The sequence below is a fragment of the Strix uralensis genome, chromosome 5, assembly GCF_047716275.1.
Source record: "Strix uralensis isolate ZFMK-TIS-50842 chromosome 5, bStrUra1, whole genome shotgun sequence".
In the NCBI taxonomy this organism is placed as follows: domain Eukaryota; kingdom Metazoa; phylum Chordata; class Aves; order Strigiformes; family Strigidae; genus Strix; species Strix uralensis.
In genome coordinates, this window is record NC_133976.1 from 65,789,670 (window position 1) to 65,808,922 (window position 19,253).

The window sequence follows — 19,253 nt, forward strand, 5'->3', positions numbered from 1 at the left end:
GTTTGCTTAGGTTTCCTGCAGGATGTGTAACTGGATAACTACTCACAGAAGTTCAGCCTACAGTTCATGGACTCAAAGCTAGGGACAGCACAGAGGGAAGACAGCTGTGTGTTCATCTGAAGGGGCCTTGGAGGTAACCAAGCCTATGGCACAGACATCTAGACTTCCACTAGAAACTTCTGAGGTTTCTAGGTGAAACCCTGAAAAGCTGAAAGAGCTGGAAACCGCCAAGCTACTTCACATGTAATCACATCTGTTTTCACATTACATTATGCACTGCACTATTCCCATGTTGAAGAAAATAGGGGTTAGATAGTCAGGAACTACATTATCACATGGAATGTGTCAAATGACTATCACTAATTGGTGGCCTACTAGAAAATTCAGCCATAAAACTGCAGTGAGCATTGAGGCTTTTACTCTGCTATTGTATGTAGTTTTCAAAATATACTTGAAAAAGCTATAACCTATTACTCTGTCAAGCAACTTGCACAAGAAAAGGGTTTTTACCTTTTCAACAACACACCAAGCAGTATCCATCTTAGAGAAATCTGTAAACTGTCAAGATTTTTATAAAATAATCCATTTCAAGCTAGTCTTCACCAAGATTAAAATGAAATCTGTTTATAGAGTACAATAAACATATGACAGAAGTATCAACTTTGTGTGTTGAGAGTTATTGCTGGTAAATCAATATGGATGCTAGGGCACCAGGCACTTTAAAAATCGATATAATAAATAAATAAAAGAGTTGAATTACGGTTTAACACTGTGTGTACAGAGATGTGATTCATCTTGACGCAAATACTACATGCTGGATAATCAACAGAGATGACATTCTTTAAAGCACTGAAGAAAGCCTGCGATCAAAGGACTGGAGTGGAAGTCAAACATTATTTCCAGGCCGGCTGACTGACTGGTCTAATGGCAGGTTTAACCTTCTGATGACTCAATTTTTTTGGTTGTGAGATTAGGACAAGAAAGTATTTTGAGACTCTCTGCTATGCAAAATGTTATTAAAATTAATTATGGCTAGAAGGGGTACATTTCCCATTTATAGTCACATTTATGCACTGAGTTCTTCTGAAGCAATTACTGACTTACTGGGTTTGGAAAGCAGCCAGGAGAACTGCACCTGGGAAGTTAAAACTGGTTCTGAGCCTGATGTTACACTCTTTCCTTTGTGCGGTTGGTTTGTTTTTTTTTTTTTTTTTTAGAGTTTATAAAGCATCCAGCACTGACCTAAAGGCAAGGTGAAAAATGTAGGAATAAATGAAATGGCACAGCCAGGTTTCTGATTAGCAGAAGAAGGAAAAGAGAACGGTAGAACCGTGAGGATAAGCAGGTCAGACAGGCTGTATGTACTCAGTACCCAGAGCACAGATCTAGGAAATAAATAAAGCACCCTATTTTCTTCAGTTCCATGTTGTGTACCTCTATGGTCAGCCTTAGGACGACTTTAGTTTAGCAGGGTGTACCTTCAAAAATATCAGGCATTAAGAGAAAACACATTCTCTTTATTCCTGAGCCCTTACTTCTTGTAACATCAGATCTTTGTAAGAATAAGTCTACTGCTGACCTGAACACTTTCTAGCCTGTGAGGAACCCACTAGAGTTCTTATTCATGAATTCATAGTTTGTAGGGTACAGATGTCAGGACAGGAGGGAAAAGATAAATAAATTTTTAAAGAAGGAAAAAGATACTATTCTTCGAAACTTGAGAGAGTCCCAGTCTTCAGAAGATGTTTTCTGAGGTTTGATTTGGACACAGCAAATATTTGCAGGAAACAAAAGATAAAAAGTAAACATTGGGTGAGTAGCAAGCTATAACTTTTATTGAATTGTTTTAAAACAGGAATTAAGAATTCCCAATGCACCATGAGGGCAAGCAAATAGGATGTATGTGCCTTTATACCAGGGCCAGAAAGATGGAGGTGCTACTGCCTAAGTGTTCTTGGTTCTTTCACATATTTGATAAATATTTATTAGGCAGAAGTTCAGTTCCTTTAATTCTTAAACAATCTAAGCACCATGACTGCTCCAACTTCCCCCCTTAACGTTTAAAATATACTCACAGCCAACTTCTGGAAATTTAGTCAGACTTGGGTAAGTTAGCAAGGCTTCTCAGAGTTAACAACTGAAAGCTTCTGGTGGGAGTATTATGTTCAGCATTAGCAAGATTGAATCTCTGTTTAGACCAGTTCTTGTTGAAATTAACATACAGAAGCTGGAGCATTCAACCTTTGATATTTTATTTCAGCAAAAATGTCACTTTGCCCTTAATCCATAAACAAGTCTTAGTTTATCATCTACCAAACTGCCTGAGCAGAAGCAGAGGGCACCATGTATCGCATGCTTGATCGGATAGTGATATCATACTACTATGGTAATACCAACTTATAGAACTGAAGAATGTATAGAGTGTGTTTAAAGAAATTTTTTTTTCCAAGTGAAAAAAAAGTTTAACTTTCAAAATGTCCTTACTTTTAAAGAAGAAAAAGTAGAGTGGGTTAATGGAAAAAAATGGGTAGGTCCAATCAGGTGAGATGGAGAAAGAAGACTGTAAGAAAGTGGTGAGTCAGTGTATATGGCAGATGCAAAATCACAGGAAATAGGGTCATAAAACTTGAAACATGTTTTTTTTAGGGAACAGATAGCTAAAAGCATATTACCACTAGAAATGTACTGAAGCTATAGATCTGCAAATTCTATGACATTTGAAATTTGATTCAGACCCCTATATTCTTACCCTTTTAATCCTCGATAGAAAAAGGCTATTAACATAGAATAACATGTTTACACTAATAATACCAACCCATAAACATTACATTTTAGTTTAAAATACGACAGAAGGAAATTTTATTTATTGAACAATGATAGATTCCTGGCTCTAAGGATTTTAAACACTGGGTCTGAACCAAAGTTTAGACGGAAGAGAATGATAAGATTAATGTTCATGAGGAATGAGAGAAAAAAGACTTAAGAAGGAAATTACTTGAAAAATTGTTGACAGACTATTCCAAATGTTTAATCCTGAGGGGAAAGGCATACAGGTGAGTGAACAAAGAAGAAATATTGGGATGTGAGATGTTCAACAGAAATAATAGCAATAAAAGTGATAATGCACATATATAGTGAGGTCTTGCAAAACCCTTCAGTGACGACAGCAATTCTTGGTAAAACACAGGACACGTTTACAAGTAGATGGTCGTGGATAACACAGTGGAAAGGTTACTCATGCACTGCACTTTTGGAGAGGAATGTGTATGAAATTAATGAGGACTAAACCTGTAGAACTAGCTGTTTTCCTCATGGCATTGCTCATTTTGAGTGTAAATTATGCCCCTTTCCTCTGACCTGGGTCTAGTTAGAGTAACAACTTTCCAGGGAAGAGACTGGCCATAATTCTGTGTAGTTCTTGTGTCTTAGGCTAACTTGATAAACTTGGTTTATAACAGAGGAACTTCTTGAGTCTAAAGCGTTTCCTGCATGGGAAGATCACAGACAGGAGGCAGGTACTTGTAGGAATATTTGGGGTAGCATCAAAATATTTCTAAAAAGGACAGGGTAATTTTTTTCTTTTCTTGATTGGTAAAATGCTGTGGTATAGTCTGGGCTCTTTTTTTTTTTTTTTTTTTTCGGGCTGAAAGTAACTCCCAAGGCAGCAAGATTTTCAGCATAAAACAGGAAAAAAAACCCCAACGTAACTGCTCTGTTCTGTTCATGAGAAGGATGATCTTTATGAAGATGTTTAAAGTCGAGCGGGCGGGTAGCGTGATACTTTCTCAGTGCCCTAAGGAACCACAAATGGTATCAAACTACCACTGGCTGGAACTGGGATGCGGGGCTAGGTGGTTAGCAGGTGTACACCCCGCAGGGGAACGGCGGAAGCAAAAGGGGGTGTGACGAAGGCTGGCGCAGAAACTAAAGACAAAAATTAACTACGGCAGGTAACTCAAAGCCCGATTAAAGTCAGCCATCCGCCCGACAATTGCCTGGACGCCGCGGCGGCAGCTGCCGGCTGCATTCCTTCAGGCCCCGCTCGCCCGGTTGGGCGCCGCTCCCCCTCCGCAGCCACGAGGAGCTTTTGTTAATCACCCCGCCGGCTGCCTCGGAGCGGCGGGCCGGGGGGGGGGTGCTGCGGGCGGGCGGGCGGGCAGGTGAGGGGCGCCGGGGAGACGGTGGGCGGGGCGCAGCAGGCCCCGCCCTCTCCCAGGCTGCTCCGCGCCGCAGCCGGGGGAGGTGGAGCCGCTTTATCGAGAGCCGAAGTGGAAATTTCCCCCTCAGTTGCCGGCTCCGCCACGGAGGAGACGCCAGCGAGAGTCGCCTACCTTTGTCGCCCCGTGCTGCCTCCCGCCCGCCACCATGTCCAACTACATCCACGTCCCGCCCGGCTCCCCGGAGGTGCCCAAGCTGGACATCACTGTCAGCGAGCGGGAGGGGCCCGGCTACCGCCCGGGCGCCCTGCAGCTCCTGCGCCGCCTGCGGCCCCACTGGAGACCCGAGGAGGTGACGCTGCAGGTACGGGGGAGGCCGGGCGTGTCGCGGGGCCTGCGCGCGGGTCCCCGGCGGGGGATGCGGCAGCCTGAGCTTGGGGAGGGAGGGAAGGCGGAGAGGAAGGAAGGAAGGAAGGGGGGAGGGCGAGCGGCCATTGTGCAGGGGAGCTGCCGCCTCGCTTCCTTCCCCTCCCCCTCGCTCTCCACACGCAGCCCCCTGCGCTGAGCCCCATTTGCCAAGCAGTCTGGCGGCGAGGCGTGTCAGCGCGGCAGCATCCCCGGCCCCGCCCCGCACCCCCCCCCCCCCCCCACCCGATCCTTCCCCTTTACTCGCTTTCCTCTTCCTCCCTTCGTGCCCTCCCCGCTGAAACTTGGCTACCCCCGTTAGCGGAGGGCAGCAGCTCTTCTCCCCGCGCTGGGCAGGCGGCACCGCCGCACGCACGGCACCCGCTGCTGGCCCGGGGGCCGAGGGCTGCGGCGTCGGCGGGGGGAAGGGGAAGGGCCCCCGTGAGCTTCGCCCGCGCCGGGTCGGTGCTGAGCAGGGCGTGTTCGTTACGCGTGGGCAACTTCACCCCTCTCCGGGGAAGAGGAAAGGCAGCCGGCCCAGGGAGGAGGGGGCGGCCGGCTGCCGCCGTGCGCGGAGCGGGGCGGGGCGGCCCTGAGGTAACGGCGCCGGGCCGCCGCACGGGGCTGGGGCGCTCGCCCGGGTGCCATCGGCGGTGGGGCCCTTGGCGTGCCCCCCTCCCCTCCTTCCCACGTAATAAATAAACATATGCCTTGGATTCGCTGCGGGGATCAGTTTTAGGCTGACGGTATCTCGATAAGTATCAGCCCCGTTAACGTCCTGGTTTGCGCGTCTTTCTCTTGACTGTCGGCACAGCTCTCCCCGCTCAGTCTCTGGTGTTCTCTAGGTGAGCAATCGTTCGTATTTATGACGAGTCATCTGCTGGAGGATTGGCTGCTTTTGTGCTTCCAGAATATACTTAACCTGGCCCCGTACAAGCCTTCGGTCAATTTACCTAGCTAAAATAGCAGTTCAGTTGCAGCCTGTGTTTAGTTGAGTGTTTTATTACATGCTGTTAAACTGTGATATTCAGCAGGTATTAATATGTGCAAATGACTTATGTTAGTGAAGTTCCTCTGAAGAGAGCTGCTGGAACTAATCTGTATAGAAAAACTGAGCACGTTGAGGTAATAGTACACAAATTGACTGAAATTTTTTGAAGTTTCTTGATAGAAAAAGAAACTTGGTGCATGCCAGTCCAGTTAGTATGATAATAAAGCTAATGATGCTTTTCTAGGTAATTTCTTTGATGGCAGTAGCCACAAGTTAAGCACAGCCCCAACATCTTGAGGTGCAATGAAAATAGCTTTACAACATGTAATACTAAACAGAGTTCATAGAATATCTCGAGTTGGAAGGGACCCATAAGGATCATCAAGTCCAAATCCTTGCAGAACTATCTAAAGTTAAACATGTTTATGTTCTTCTAGTTCTCTGATGAGGGTGATTCTCAACAGGTTATTTTTCTTTCTTTCATGCAGGAATGCTCATAAATGAAATCAAAACGTTTTCTTAAGGTGGGATGACAGTAACATTTTGGGAAAGTTCTGGTAGTTTTAAGGAAAAAAAAATGCTGCTTCCTTCCTCCCTCTTCGGAAGAAGAAATTAACAGAATAAAACCCACCAGTACTGTCGGTGTGGAACAGGGACTCATTTGACTCGTCATGCAATAGTAAAGTAATAGACTACCGTCTGTGGCTAGAGGTCCTGTCTAAAAATTGTCAGAGTTTTGTTTCAACGAAGTTACTTTTACGACCAAAACTTTTCAACTCACTCTTTTTCCTTTTGCTTCTTTTGAACAGCAGGAGAACATCCTATTCATGAAGCTCTTCAGTGGCCTTTTATTTTTAACTCTTTAGTCTGTGTTTAAACTGCTGTGTGTACAAAACAAGCAAGAATGCGTGTGATTTGAAACTAGTTGTATTGCCATCATTGCTGGTGCAGTCTGTTACACATGCATCACATACAGTAAGATGCTGAAAGATTACTGCTTTTAAGAAGGGGGAGTGAAGGTCTGCTTTATAGTCCCCTCATTAGAAGGGCATGTATTTATGAGGGAGATGAAAATGAAAATCATGTATTGTATGGAAAATATGCTTGACTGATCTGAAACAGCTACATGATAGCGAAGTGCACAAACCATTGACAGGTCGAAGGAACTGCTACTTCCTCTGTTGAACTCTGCTGTTAGCTACCTTTGCTCTTAGTACTTCTTGGCTCAAAACAATTAGCAGGAAATTGAAGAGTCCAGAGTTTGACTTAAAAAAATTAATTAACTTCTCTTTCAAAAATTTAGTTGTGTCAAATTGTCTAGTCAGCTAAACAATTTTGAAACAGTGTAGCTAGAAAATGTTAATGCTTAATCCTCACTTTCTGTGAGATTTACAGGTATCTAAAATGATGAATATATTTTAACTTCTTTAATTATTTTGTATCATAGCATAGAACATAAGTGGTAGGACAGAGGATGAAAATAATTTAAATCTTCAGTGCTTAAATTGCTTTTTTATTGCATTATTTATTAGAAAGTCTATAGAATCCATAACCTTTCCAATTATTTGCTGAATCACAAGCAGCTCTCCTGTAATGTATCTCCTCTATCTCAAGTTATACGTGAATGTTATCACTACAGAACAGTACAAATTTACATTGGTAAGGAGAAACAAAATTTTCCTGATCTTCATGTAGATACTTTGTGCAGTTGTCATCTGAGAATGTACTAGGAGCTGCCTAGAACTGGGTGTTATATTTTCTAGCTCTTAAATTTCTGGGGTTTGCTTTCTCTGCTTTACAGTAATACAAAGCTGCGCCATTAAAACAAATCTCTGCTTTTTTGCAGTAGTTGTTTTTGATTCTGTAACAGCTGATTTTAGTAATAATACTGGAGAGTAGTTCAGGTTGGAAGGGCTCTCTGGAGGCCTGTCTTCCAACTTCCTGCTGAAAAGCTCGCTGCTTGCTAAATTCAGAAATTGGCTGTGGCGAACATGAGAAACAGGGCTTTTTTTATTTCATAAACAAAAATGCTCTTCAAAACTCAATGAAACCCTGTTTTGAGTTAGTAAGCAGCTTGAATTGTGACAGTGGGCATTTCAATTTTTATGTTCTGGACAGTTCTTTACTGAAATGGAGAAGCTTAATTGTTTTGAACCTTTTGTCTTAAAAAGGTTGCATCACCCTTCCTAATGTAAAAACACAATTGTGGTTTGGAATCTGTTGCCCACCTTAAGAATTTTCTGGTTTGCTTTTATGGAGATCCATTTGTGCTAGTATTTGAAGGAGGGTCGGTGTTTGGTTACAGTACGTTTCATTAAGTGCAGATTCGGGATTCTTTTATCCTGTGACCTACATTATCTACATCTTACAGGTCTGGTCATAATGAAGGATTCAGCAGGTTAATACATAATTACCTCTTTGCAGTGTAATGTTATGGTGCAGGAGAAAACAGTCTGTGTTTCTTTAAATTCTAAAGTAATCCTTAACATTAATAATAAAGGCTGCTTGTTTTTTACTGCTGAAAAGGCTAAATATTAATAGTGTTAATTTACACCATTTGGATAGACAAGCATGATATCTTGTGTGTGAAAAAAAATTCAGCTGCAAAATCATTCAGAGAATGATAAAAATGATATGCTAGCAAACAGCACTCTTGTCTTGGCCCAAACCTGAGGAGAGATGAACAAAAAAAAAGATCAGTTTTGCAAAGGCAATCAAATTCTTCAAGAGTACAGCGTGCCCGGCCACCCCCACCCCCCCCCACCCCCCCCAATCATCTCCTAAGTGTGATTAAGTTTGGGGTTTTTTTATTCTCTGAAATAATCAGAGCTTGCTTGTTTTCTGGTACTGTGTCTTTGTCGGCAAGATGTACGTGCCTTTGCGTTTATTAACACTTTGCATGACTTTACTACTGCAGCATTTTATAAATCTTTCCAAAAATTGATTTCTCTAGCTATGAAATACGAACATACAAGACAGAGCCATGCTTATAAAGAATTTTTCTTTCACCAGCAAAGCAAACCCACCCCCCTTGGGTTTTTTTACATACCAGGTCAACTTTTCTCCCTGTGTCTTTGCTTTTTCTTCCTGACTTGCGCTCAGTAGGTTTTCAGGCAGTATTTTCTGGCTGCTGTTCTAATTTCTTTGTTTGTGTCGTACTTGGTATTTTCTTTACAACAAACTATGATTAGGTTCAGATTTCTGAACGAGTTAAAGTATTTCACAGTTTATTTAAACAGATTGAGTGTGGGATGTAAAGCATTGAAATAATTGAATGGTAACAGAAAATATAGTCTCTGTGAAAGAAAACTAAACTTTTTATTTTGTATCTCAGTGTCATTACATTTTTCAAGAGGTTTTTTTATTGCTTAGCTGTTTTTAGGACGTGGTGCTCTTCAGAAGTGTGAAAGTAGTTGCCTTGTAAAGAGGACTGAGTTCACAGATTAACATCATGAAGCGGTGAGATCTCTAAACAGAGAAGTGATGAGTGAAGGAAAGGATTAGAAAAGTTAAGAGTTGCAGAATGGGCTGCATTGCTGATGTGTTGTGGAAAAACTGTAATTTGAGGTGTGCCTTGAATGCAGTGTCACAGTAAGTGGGAAATGTAGGCAGTATTAGATGTCATTTGAGGCTGGGTTGGTTTCTCCATTGTTATTAAACTTCTCATGAAGCTTGATAATCTCAGTCCCTTGTTGTAAAGGGTTTTTGTGGTATCAGTGGGTGGGGGAGCAATCCTGCATATGGTGATGTTTTCTGTAATTGATGTGCCACATCACAGTGCATGATGTAGTCCGGTTGTGGGTGATATAGGTGTGTTTGTATTGATCGCTCTGCTTCTAATTACAGAGAACCCATATTTGCTTATGCACAGCTTGGGTCTGGCTATGTAATGGCCTATAACTTATGCTGTGAACTTCTAACATTGGAAAGAAAGGTAGCCATCTAAGATGTTTTAGTTCCCCCCTCCCCCAACAGTTACATGGCCGTTTCATGTCAAAATTTTCCAGGGGGAGGAGCAGGAAATTAATTCTTCGAGTTAGAAAAGAAATCTAAGATTTTATTGTTAGATTTATTTTTTTTTTTGTTTATCAGTGTTTTCATCAGTATCACAAAATCTGTAAAAAGATCTAAAACAATTTACCCCTTTAAAAGTCTTAACTAGTTACCTGTTGTTGACTGTTTTCGGGTAGGAGAATGTTCTTCAGAAACAAGATGAAAAAGATGTAATTTCTCTTCGGGGTTTTCTTCTGACATAAACAAAAAAAAGCTTTTTCATCTTGTCACACATTTAGATCAGAACCAGTCCTTGGCAAGGGGTGACATATCTGTAGCATTTTATAATAGACTATTGAATGTAATTTTAAATGGTGTTTATATGGAGAATATGGAGGATGTGAAACTTCAGTTAAGACCTTAAGAAATAAACAAACCACACACCATGGTCACTGAGTTCTTCCTTGGAACTGCAGAATTGATTGCTTGGTAGCCAAAAAAATGCTTAAGTGATATTATATAGCATAGGTAGTGGTGGTATTGCTGTCTCTATGCTGCTGTCAGGGCAGAGCACCCCAAGAGTTCAGTAGAAAACTGTTAGTTCAGCCTGTGGCCAAACTTACTGTAGAGTGGTGCCATTAACTTACTGGCTCCCTGCTAACTTTGGTACTTTTTAACACCAAATGGTGGTCTTTGTGATCATGTGGCCACCAAAATCCTGTAGACAGTGGCTTTCACCTGCTGATCATAATGATCTACAGGATATGGCTCCAGAGCCTGGAGACCTTTGAATGATATTTCTCGTAAGGTATGCTGAATATGAGAATTTACCAAAGGCCTGCATTTTCCAGTAGTTGTACTTTGTCCTTTTATAAATAGCTACAGAAAGATGGAGAAATAACTAGCCTTGTTTCAAGAAATTAAATTCTCGATAGATACTTGTAGGATAGATACTTGTAGGTGTGCCAGATAGACTATATTTTTCCAGAAAAAATGAATTTACATCTTACAATATAAACTTGAAGTTTTGTGAGCATTAAAGAAACACGTATTAAAAGTCTATTCTGTTCTGGAGATTTTGGTGTGCAGTCCCTACTTACTTATGTTGAAACTTCACATCACTGTTCTGTTTCTACAGCAGTACAATACTGCTTTCTGTATTTCTTCTCTTATAGATGTAATAAGTTTAGAAGGAAAAAATCTGCTTGGTTTTACATCTCTTCTGTGAGTGATAAGTGAGTGATAAGTGCTTTCTACTTTGCCCTGTGATGCTATTTCTGCCTGTTCATTCTTGTTACATGTGATGGTAATTTTGTTCTCATTCTTTTGAACACCTGGAACAATAGGATCAGATATAAGCTTTTATTGAACTACCTGCTTATGAGATGGGAACATATCCATCACATGCCCTTTTCAGGAATCTAATAACCTGATCATTGCTAATAAGAAAAGGATAAACTGTCTCAAAGATGCTTCATGTCTTGGTTGAGTTTTCTCTGCTCTTCCTGGACTCACTTGGCCTGTCTTGTTTCTACCATGTGCTGCTTTCTGAGACTGCATTTGAGTAACTCAGGCTTATTTGTAGCTTTCTCACTTTCACTCAGCATTTCAGTAAACAGTTTTGATTTGTTCCCAAGAGCTAGAAAGCCTTGACTTCAAGCTAGGTTTCAGACTGGATTGTGGGCCAGTGTAACTACTACTTCAGAAATGTGATAAGCACATATTGCAATAATTAAATTTTTGCAGATTACGAGAGTACCGGAATCTTGCTGCTGGATTTTTTTATGCATTACATCATGTTCTTGACTTCTGTTGGGTCTCTGTGTTTTTTTATTTATTTCCAGAATTGTCTACCTGTCATTCGCAACATTCTGTAGATTTTTCCATCTTCCTCCATATGGTCTTGAGAGTTTACTGACTTATCTGTGTCATCAGAGTCCATTCTCTGTTTATGCTGCTCAACTGATGCTTTTGTTATAGAACTCCTATTTTGCTCTGCTGCATCTCAGGTTACGTTTCAGACAAGGCATTCTAAGCTGGTTCTTTAAGTGCTACAGTAAAGGCTTTCTGAATAAAAGAATGAAGTATTATTTTCTTTTGCTGGTAGAAAACATTAGATGTTTTCTCATGATGGAATATGGAAAATGTCTACTCTGAATAATGTTATTAGAGTAAGCAAACCCTTCTGCCTTTTTAAGAGGCAATAGCTAAAATGTTCCTTGGTGTAATAATTACTTATAGCAGCATGTTACAAATAGGAACTCTAATTTTTGTTAGCATCTAAATTATCAGTTGAGCGAGTCCAATTTCCTTGTTGTAGACTTCTTTTTATTAACATTAATGAGACCTGTTTTAAAGGGATAGTAGACCTGTGCAGTATGACAAAAGCTGTGCAGTGGCTAGAAGCTTCTGTTCAACAGCATAAGCAAGTCAAATTCTTACTGTTTCTTTGCATCATCACTACTTAATGTCTTGGTTTTTGTCACATTGCTATTTCCGATTACTTTAGAGCTTTGTCTTAGTACAATTTTGTATGGAGAGAAAGGCAAGCTTCTTTAAATGATTACTTTATAAGAGGTAAAAAATGCTAGCACAGGTTCCAGTGATTTGAAGTAGTGCTCTTGTATGTTAGGAATTACTGCCTATTTTGTTTGTCGCCGTTGCCATTTGATAAAGACAATAGACTTTTCCTTCAGAGGGAGTAGTGAATTTTATACTTAATGTTTTTGATCTTTCTTAGTTCAACAGAACTTTCACTTTTCTTTTGGCCCTGCAATGACAGGGTAAGAGCTTTTTCTAGTGCTACATGCCATAAGTTTTCATTTAAGTATAGCAGACAAGATACTTTTAAACTTGATTGACAGCTTAACACAAATCACTTCTGCAAAAGTGCTTTTTAAACTTTTAAATGAGTAAATTGTTTTTCAATGTTAAAATGTATGAGAATCAGTACTTCTATATTGATTAGCCATATTAGTCCTGTGTCCTGTTCTCCGCTCCCCAGTATGATAAAGGTATGTGCTTACTGGAGCAAGTCCAGCAAAGGGCCATGAAGATGACTGAGGGACTGGAGCATCTTTCATATGAGGAGAGGCTGGCATTGTTTGACCTGGAAAAAAGAGGGCTTGTAGGGATCTTATAAATATTTGTAAATACCTGCTGGGAGGGAATGAAGAGGGAGCCAGACTCTTCTCAGTGCCCAGTGACAGGCAAGGCAATGGGCGCAAAATAAAACACATGTGTAATTCCACTTGAACCCAAGAAAACACTTTTTTTTTTTACTGTGAGAGTGGTCAAACACTGAAACAGGTTGCCCAAACAGGTTGTAAAGTCTCCAGAATTTCTGGAGATTTCACTAGATACTGTCCTGGGCAATTGGTTCTAGTTGGTCCTATTTGAGCAGAGATTGAATTAGATGATCACAGGAGGTCCCTTCTGATGTAAATAGTTCTCTGACAATACACTTACAAGAGGGAAGGTAGTGAATGAATACATTATAATATAAAGGTGTAATTTGTGACTTACAAACCTTACTTGAAATGCATTTAAGTACTGCCTGTTCAAATTAGGTAACTGCTCAAGCACATCATCCTTCTCTTGATACAGCATGTGCATTGTTGCAACAATATGCTTATGTACACAGAGAAAACTTACAACATCTACATAAGTGTCAAGCAAAAGAATAGGATAGCGGTATTCTTTTCAATGTGAAAACCAGTGTCTATAGTGCTAAACGGTATAGTTTCCTTAGTTGCACTGATTAACTTTGTAACATTTAGTTGCTATGAAGACTATTTAAGATTCTTCATTACTTGTCACCTGTTCTGGGTGATTAAAATAATAGCTAGTAATAAGATATGTCCATAAATTGTGAAGTTTTAATTTTCAGTCAATCAAGGACGCTTTATAAGCAGGTTTATTTGAATTTGTGGTTACCGTGTGTAGATGAGAGGTATACGATTTGCTGAACCTACTTCTGCAGATTGACTGTTTGTAACTGTTTAAGAAAATGGAGTACCTTTGTATCCTCTGCTATTCTGCATCTTTCCTTGGGAACTGAGCTATTTGTTGTTATTTGTGATAACTAAAGCTTCCCCAGTCCTTTTCTGCATTTATTGTTGAGTTTACCTCATTGCATAGGGGTGCTGAGGAAAGCAAGGTATAATACCTAAAACACAGCATCTTCCACTGTGAAAGTCTAGTCTTTTCCTAAATGGGGAGACTTGACCCAACTTCAGAATTTTTTCTTCAGGAATTAGAAAAACTGCTCCTAAGGCTTGATTTCTCTAAACCCCTGAGAGTTGGAAATAAGCTGTCACTTGTGTTTGAATGATGCTACTTTTCAAAATAAAGGCTGCCTCTTGGAGGAGAAAAAAAAAAAAAAAGTCAAAGTTTCTGAATTGCATTTTGCTTTAAAAAAAACACAAACCAAAAAACCCAAACTCCACAACAAAAAAAACGCCAACACCCAAACTGTCCAAGATTCTGAGGAATGATGATACCTGAAGAGAAGTTGCCCGTTGTTGGTGTGTATTTTTAATAAAAGTACTTTTTCTTTAAATATTAAGGTTTAGTGTAAGATCTGAAATGCAACAGGCTGCTCCATTTGTCAGTATTTTTGTTCTGGGTCTAGGGCTTGAGGGAGAAGACATGTGGGAGGATACATGAATGGACATCAGTAAATAAAGAATTCAAACTGTTGTCATTGAACACTAAGTATTGTAATTCTGATAAACAAGTTTAATTTTTCAGCTGATTTTTCCAAGTTCTATTACAATTAGGAATTAAAAATGTCTATCCAGGGTCTTCAGGTTGCCTTTAAATAAAAGCTGCTTGCAGCTTCAAGGACCTGCATAGTTTGGAAAAGTTCTAATAAGGATGATCAGACCATACTTCCATTTGTCTCTTGTACATATGGCAGAATGAGAATTAATGATGAAAGCACTTACTAAAGAAAGGTGTTAAGTTAAACTTGAAGGATGTCCACCCAAGGGAAAACTGTGTATGCTAACCAACTTGAAGCTACTTCTGGCTGCTTGCTTGTTTTAGTAGAAGGTCCTGAAAGGAGGTTATGTGCTTTGTGGGAGAGTTTCTTCTTGTTTAATTCAGTTTTAATGAGGGTTTTGGGGGCAACAGTGGGAGAAGAGGCATGAGTGTAAACACAAAAAAAAGTATACTTGAATATAAATTACAGTTGCTGTACGAACCTTGACTTTATAAATTTTATGTTGAAGACTGCAGGAGACTATTCAGTAGTTACGAAAAAACATTGGTGTTCTTGCTTGTGATGTTGCTTGTCACCTGAGAATGTTAATGGTTTGTCCTTCAGTCAGTTGCCTAAGAGAGTTAACATGGGTAGTGTTCATCTAGCAAGTTCTTAAGCGTTCAGTCTGAGCTGGGAGTGCAAAGAGTTTGCAAGTGCCAAACATCTGTTTTCTGAGCTGTAAAACTCCTGGATTGTAGGAGGAAATTAAGAACTGCTGTGTTACTCTTGCAGGTATTGAGCAGGATTTCAAATGCTTGACTACATGCAACTGTGACAGGCAGCCCAGTAACTCAGGGTCTAATCTGCCAGAGTTCAGCCTGTATGACTATTTTAGTCGTCATCAAATCTGAAAGGAGAAGCAGCAGTTAAGGAGTGGTTTCTTTTTTTTTTTCTTTTGGTCCACCTCCCTCCCCTCCCCCCTTTCCATAGCTGGGGACTTGAAAGTATCCATACCTCCATCATTTGAAATGCAGTGAGTAGAGTGTCATTAGAGGTAAACATAATGCTCAAATAATGCTCTTTCTTTGGTAGAAAGTTATTTGCTTCAGTTCGGGCATCACTGACTAGGCTGGTCAAAGTCCAGTAAATTGCAGGGATTTAAAAATTGCGTTTCTATACACCTTAATGGTAAGGACTTAAAATGCTTTTTAAATACTTAAAATGGTATGTACCAGTTATGAAATAAAATAGGAGGATAGTGGGTCTTGTGAGAAACTTTTAAATTTGGAACGGTACTTGATGCTAAAGGCTAGGGTCTTGAATTTTATGTACTGCCTCAAAGTTGCAGAGGAGCCAAAGTGACTTTAGGAATTTTTCTCAATCAGTAAAACCTCAAGGATAGTGGGAAGTGATAACCACCAAACGTGAACTGTTTCTGACCTGAATTTTGCTTTTTAAAAGGAATAGTTTAGAACTTCAGCAGTATCTTTTACTAGTTGTGCACTGATCAGCAAATACTGAAATTCTGAAGTGCCTCAGAATTGTTTTTGTTTTCATGCTACCTGTATTCATGGCTGGTTTTTTTACTGGTTTAGGATTGCTGCCTTGTTGGAGCTTTGATTTCGGCCACTTCAATCCATTTTCAGAGTACTTATGTGGAAACTCATTTTACATTATTGAGCTTTCAGTTATTGCCACTTAAATGTAGTATTTCTGTAGTTCACTGGAGCATGTTTTCATATTTTCTTCTTTTTTCATGTGTAACTGGTAAAAATCCTTGCAATTTTCTTCACGATTTTCCAGTATCTTAAAGATTTCTTTTGTTAATGCTCAATCTAATAAACATTTGTGTTTTGTGAACTAAAGAATAACCCTGCATGCTTTCCCTGCACATCGAAAATGCAGATGCAGATCTGAGTTGTTTATGTATTGTTTTTACTTTTCAGCTGTTCACCGATGGAATCACCAATAAATTAATTGGCTGCTATGTGGGTGACATAACAGATGATGTCGTTCTAGTTAGGATCTATGGAAATAAGACAGAGCTCTTAGTAGATCGAGATGAGGAAGTGAAGAGTTTCCGTGTGTTGCAGGCTCATGGCTGTGCACCTCAACTATACTGTACTTTCAATAATGGCCTGTGCTATGAGTTCATGCAGGGAGAAGCACTGGATCCAGAGCACGTATGCAATCCAGATATTTTCAGGTAAGGTTTTTATTTTTTTACTTTATTATTATTATTTCATTATTCAAGTTCTATGATGCATTTATGATTTTCTGTCAAGCACAAGGGATCTCAGGCTTGGTTTATGAGCAGGCAGAAAAGAAATATTACTATAAGCCTGCAGTGAGTTGATGTTCACACTCTTGACTGTCCTCTATCTTAGTTACTAGGGTATTTCAGTCTGAACAAATGATCCTTGTTGCCTCCCCAGAAGGCTATATATTTACTCATTAGAGGTCTGCTTATTGTGAGTATTTAACACTTGCACATTACTATTAGGGAGATCATTTAACATGATGGAGTTGGAGGGGGCTGCACTTGACTAAAGCAAGTACTCCTAGCTCTGTTTCTAATACATTCCTTTTGTGAATAGGTTCAAGGTGTAGTCTTCCATTGAGACATAATTTTTTGAACTATTAGCAGTGAACAGAAAGTGCTGATGTCTTAAGATTTTAGTTTTTCATGTATGCACTGAAATGTATTTGCCTAACAGTGGCAGCTAATTTCAGTTAAGTCTTCTAAAGATAAGCAAGTTGAGTAGACTGTAAATACGGGTGAAGTATACATGCTGTAACTGAACTCAAATCCCTCCCACTTCTCCTCTCAAGTAGTGCTGCTAATGACCTTTTGAGTCTTGAAAGATGCTACCCTATAGCTGTGCTGCTCTTGTTTAAACCCTCTTTGGATTCCCTTACTGCATTTTTTACAGTTTTTCTGTTAAATATATTGTACTTGGGTTCTCTTGTTGCTAGGAGAAATGTAACGAAGACTGTCAGATATACAGTAAATGTAACATTAATTTAAACTTTTTTTAGACTCATTGCCAGACAGCTTGCTAAAATCCATACTATTCATGCACACAATGGATGGATCCCTAAATCTAATCTGTGGCTCAAGATGGGGAAATACTTCTCTCTTATACCCACAGAATTTGCAGATGAGGAAGTAAATAAAAGGTAGGTATTTCATTATGTGCTTTCCTGATTTCCCATTCTTTCTGCTTGAGGGCTAGAAGAATATTTAAAAAAATAGGTTTGCATTAGCACATACTGTTAAGTTTGTAAAATTTGTCATAGTCTTGTATACAGAAGTAGCTGTATATATGTCAAGTATGATAAGGAGAGTCTTTCAATTAATTTGTTATGTTGTGTATATATACATACAGCTCTTCATTTGATTGGACACTTAAATGATGGTGTTTTTCTTTACTCTTTTTAAAGAACCAAGATCAAGTCATGTCATTCTTAAGGTAGTTGCCTCAACAGTTTTTAAGCGAACCATCAGTCTCAAACCAAGACCTATGTTCTGGGGTGAATACTGGGGTTGCAGGAGTACTGCTTATTGTTCATTCTATCTTGCATCTCTCAGCTGTCTTAAATTTATAAACTGAACAAATACGTCCAAAATTGGGTGATGTAAAGTTAATGAAAAGCTGTTTTGGATGATGGGATGAGCTCCCAGAGTGTTTTCCAGGGGAGGAATAGGTATGCACACAGTCATTCTAGACTTGTGCTATCATGGAGTGTGAATAATGGTGTCATCTGGGTTTAAGGGTTTGATTACATTTTGTTTTCAGCATCCCAATATAGTCCTTGAGTTGTAAATCAAATTGTTTTTTTCTTAGGATCTTAACAAAATAAGAAAGTATTTCCAAAGGGTTCTGGCATCAGTCACTGGAAAACTGGGATGAGCGGAACGGCAAAACTAGGAGCAATGTTTAACCTAAATAAAATTTCTGTGTTGTAATTTGAAGCTTGAGTTGAAGACAGTGTTTCTTGGAGTGGCGATCAAACTGTTAAGCTAGAACTGTAATTTGGAAGTGTTTGTATAGTATCATCAAACTTCATATCACTCAGGAAGCAGAAAAACATTCTTCATGGAACTTCTTTGAAATCACTGATGCCAACTGCACTTCCTGCTGCATTGTAATTAAAGAATGCTCTAGCAAAGTTTGAATTTTTTTCTTCTACAACATAACATTCTTGAGGAAAATGAGAACTTGAGTACTTAATTGTAAGTCTAGAAGATAAAATGGCTACTTAAACATTCACTGTGACTAGAACTAGAAAGGGATGTTTCACTTCCTCTGTGTAGATACATACAGTACGTGGTACTTACTGTTGTGTATTCTTGAAGGAAGTAATATTAATGTGAACAAAAAGTGAATGAAACTCATGCTACAATCCTATTAATCTTTACTCATTTAAAAATGTGCAGGATTGTACTCAAGTTCTACTCTTGATTTTTGGACTGTCATGTTTACAGCACAGATAATCTTCAGAGAATTGTTTTTTGGGGAGGATAAAGGGAAATAATTGTCAAAATTTGACTGCTGTTGTGCTAGGGGAAAGAGTTGCCCTGGTTTGGGAGAAGGTCTGTTGAACTATTTGAAATAAGAATCTAGAGGAAAATAAGTTATTACAAACGCTTGGTATGGAACACACAGTACTAAATACTAACTTTCAGACTTCTTATACCTAAAAAGGTTTTTAAGTGACATTCCAAGTCCTCAAGTTCTTCAGGAAGAGATGGCATGGATGAAGGAAAGACTGTCAAATTTAGGATCACCAGTGGTACTCTGTCACAATGACCTGTTGTGTAAGAATATTATTTACAACAAGAAACGAGGTAGGTGTTGAACTAAACAGTAAGTAGTGAGTGGCTTTGTTTATGCTCTGATTGCATTTGCTGTTATCAGTGGTGTCATTTATTGACTTGTTCAAGTGAATTCAGTTTGAGCTTTTAAGACACAATGCAATGGTAGTGATATCTGTGCAA

General features: G+C 39.6%; 1 protein-coding gene across 1 annotated transcript in view; it reads left to right on the forward strand.

Moving 5' to 3' along the window:
* Nucleotides 1–4,247: 4,247 nt before the first annotated feature.
* ETNK1 (ethanolamine kinase 1) overlaps nt 4,248–19,253 on the forward strand; it is a 34,028-nt gene continuing 19,022 nt past the window's right edge. Inside the window, exons 1-4 of the mRNA XM_074871421.1 lie at nt 4,248–4,521; nt 16,198–16,457; nt 17,291–17,431; nt 18,961–19,103. Coding sequence (XP_074727522.1) covers nt 4,366–4,521; nt 16,198–16,457; nt 17,291–17,431; nt 18,961–19,103 — 700 coding nt within the window. The 5' untranslated portion in view covers nt 4,248–4,365. The remainder of the gene's footprint in view (nt 4,522–16,197; nt 16,458–17,290; nt 17,432–18,960; nt 19,104–19,253) is intronic.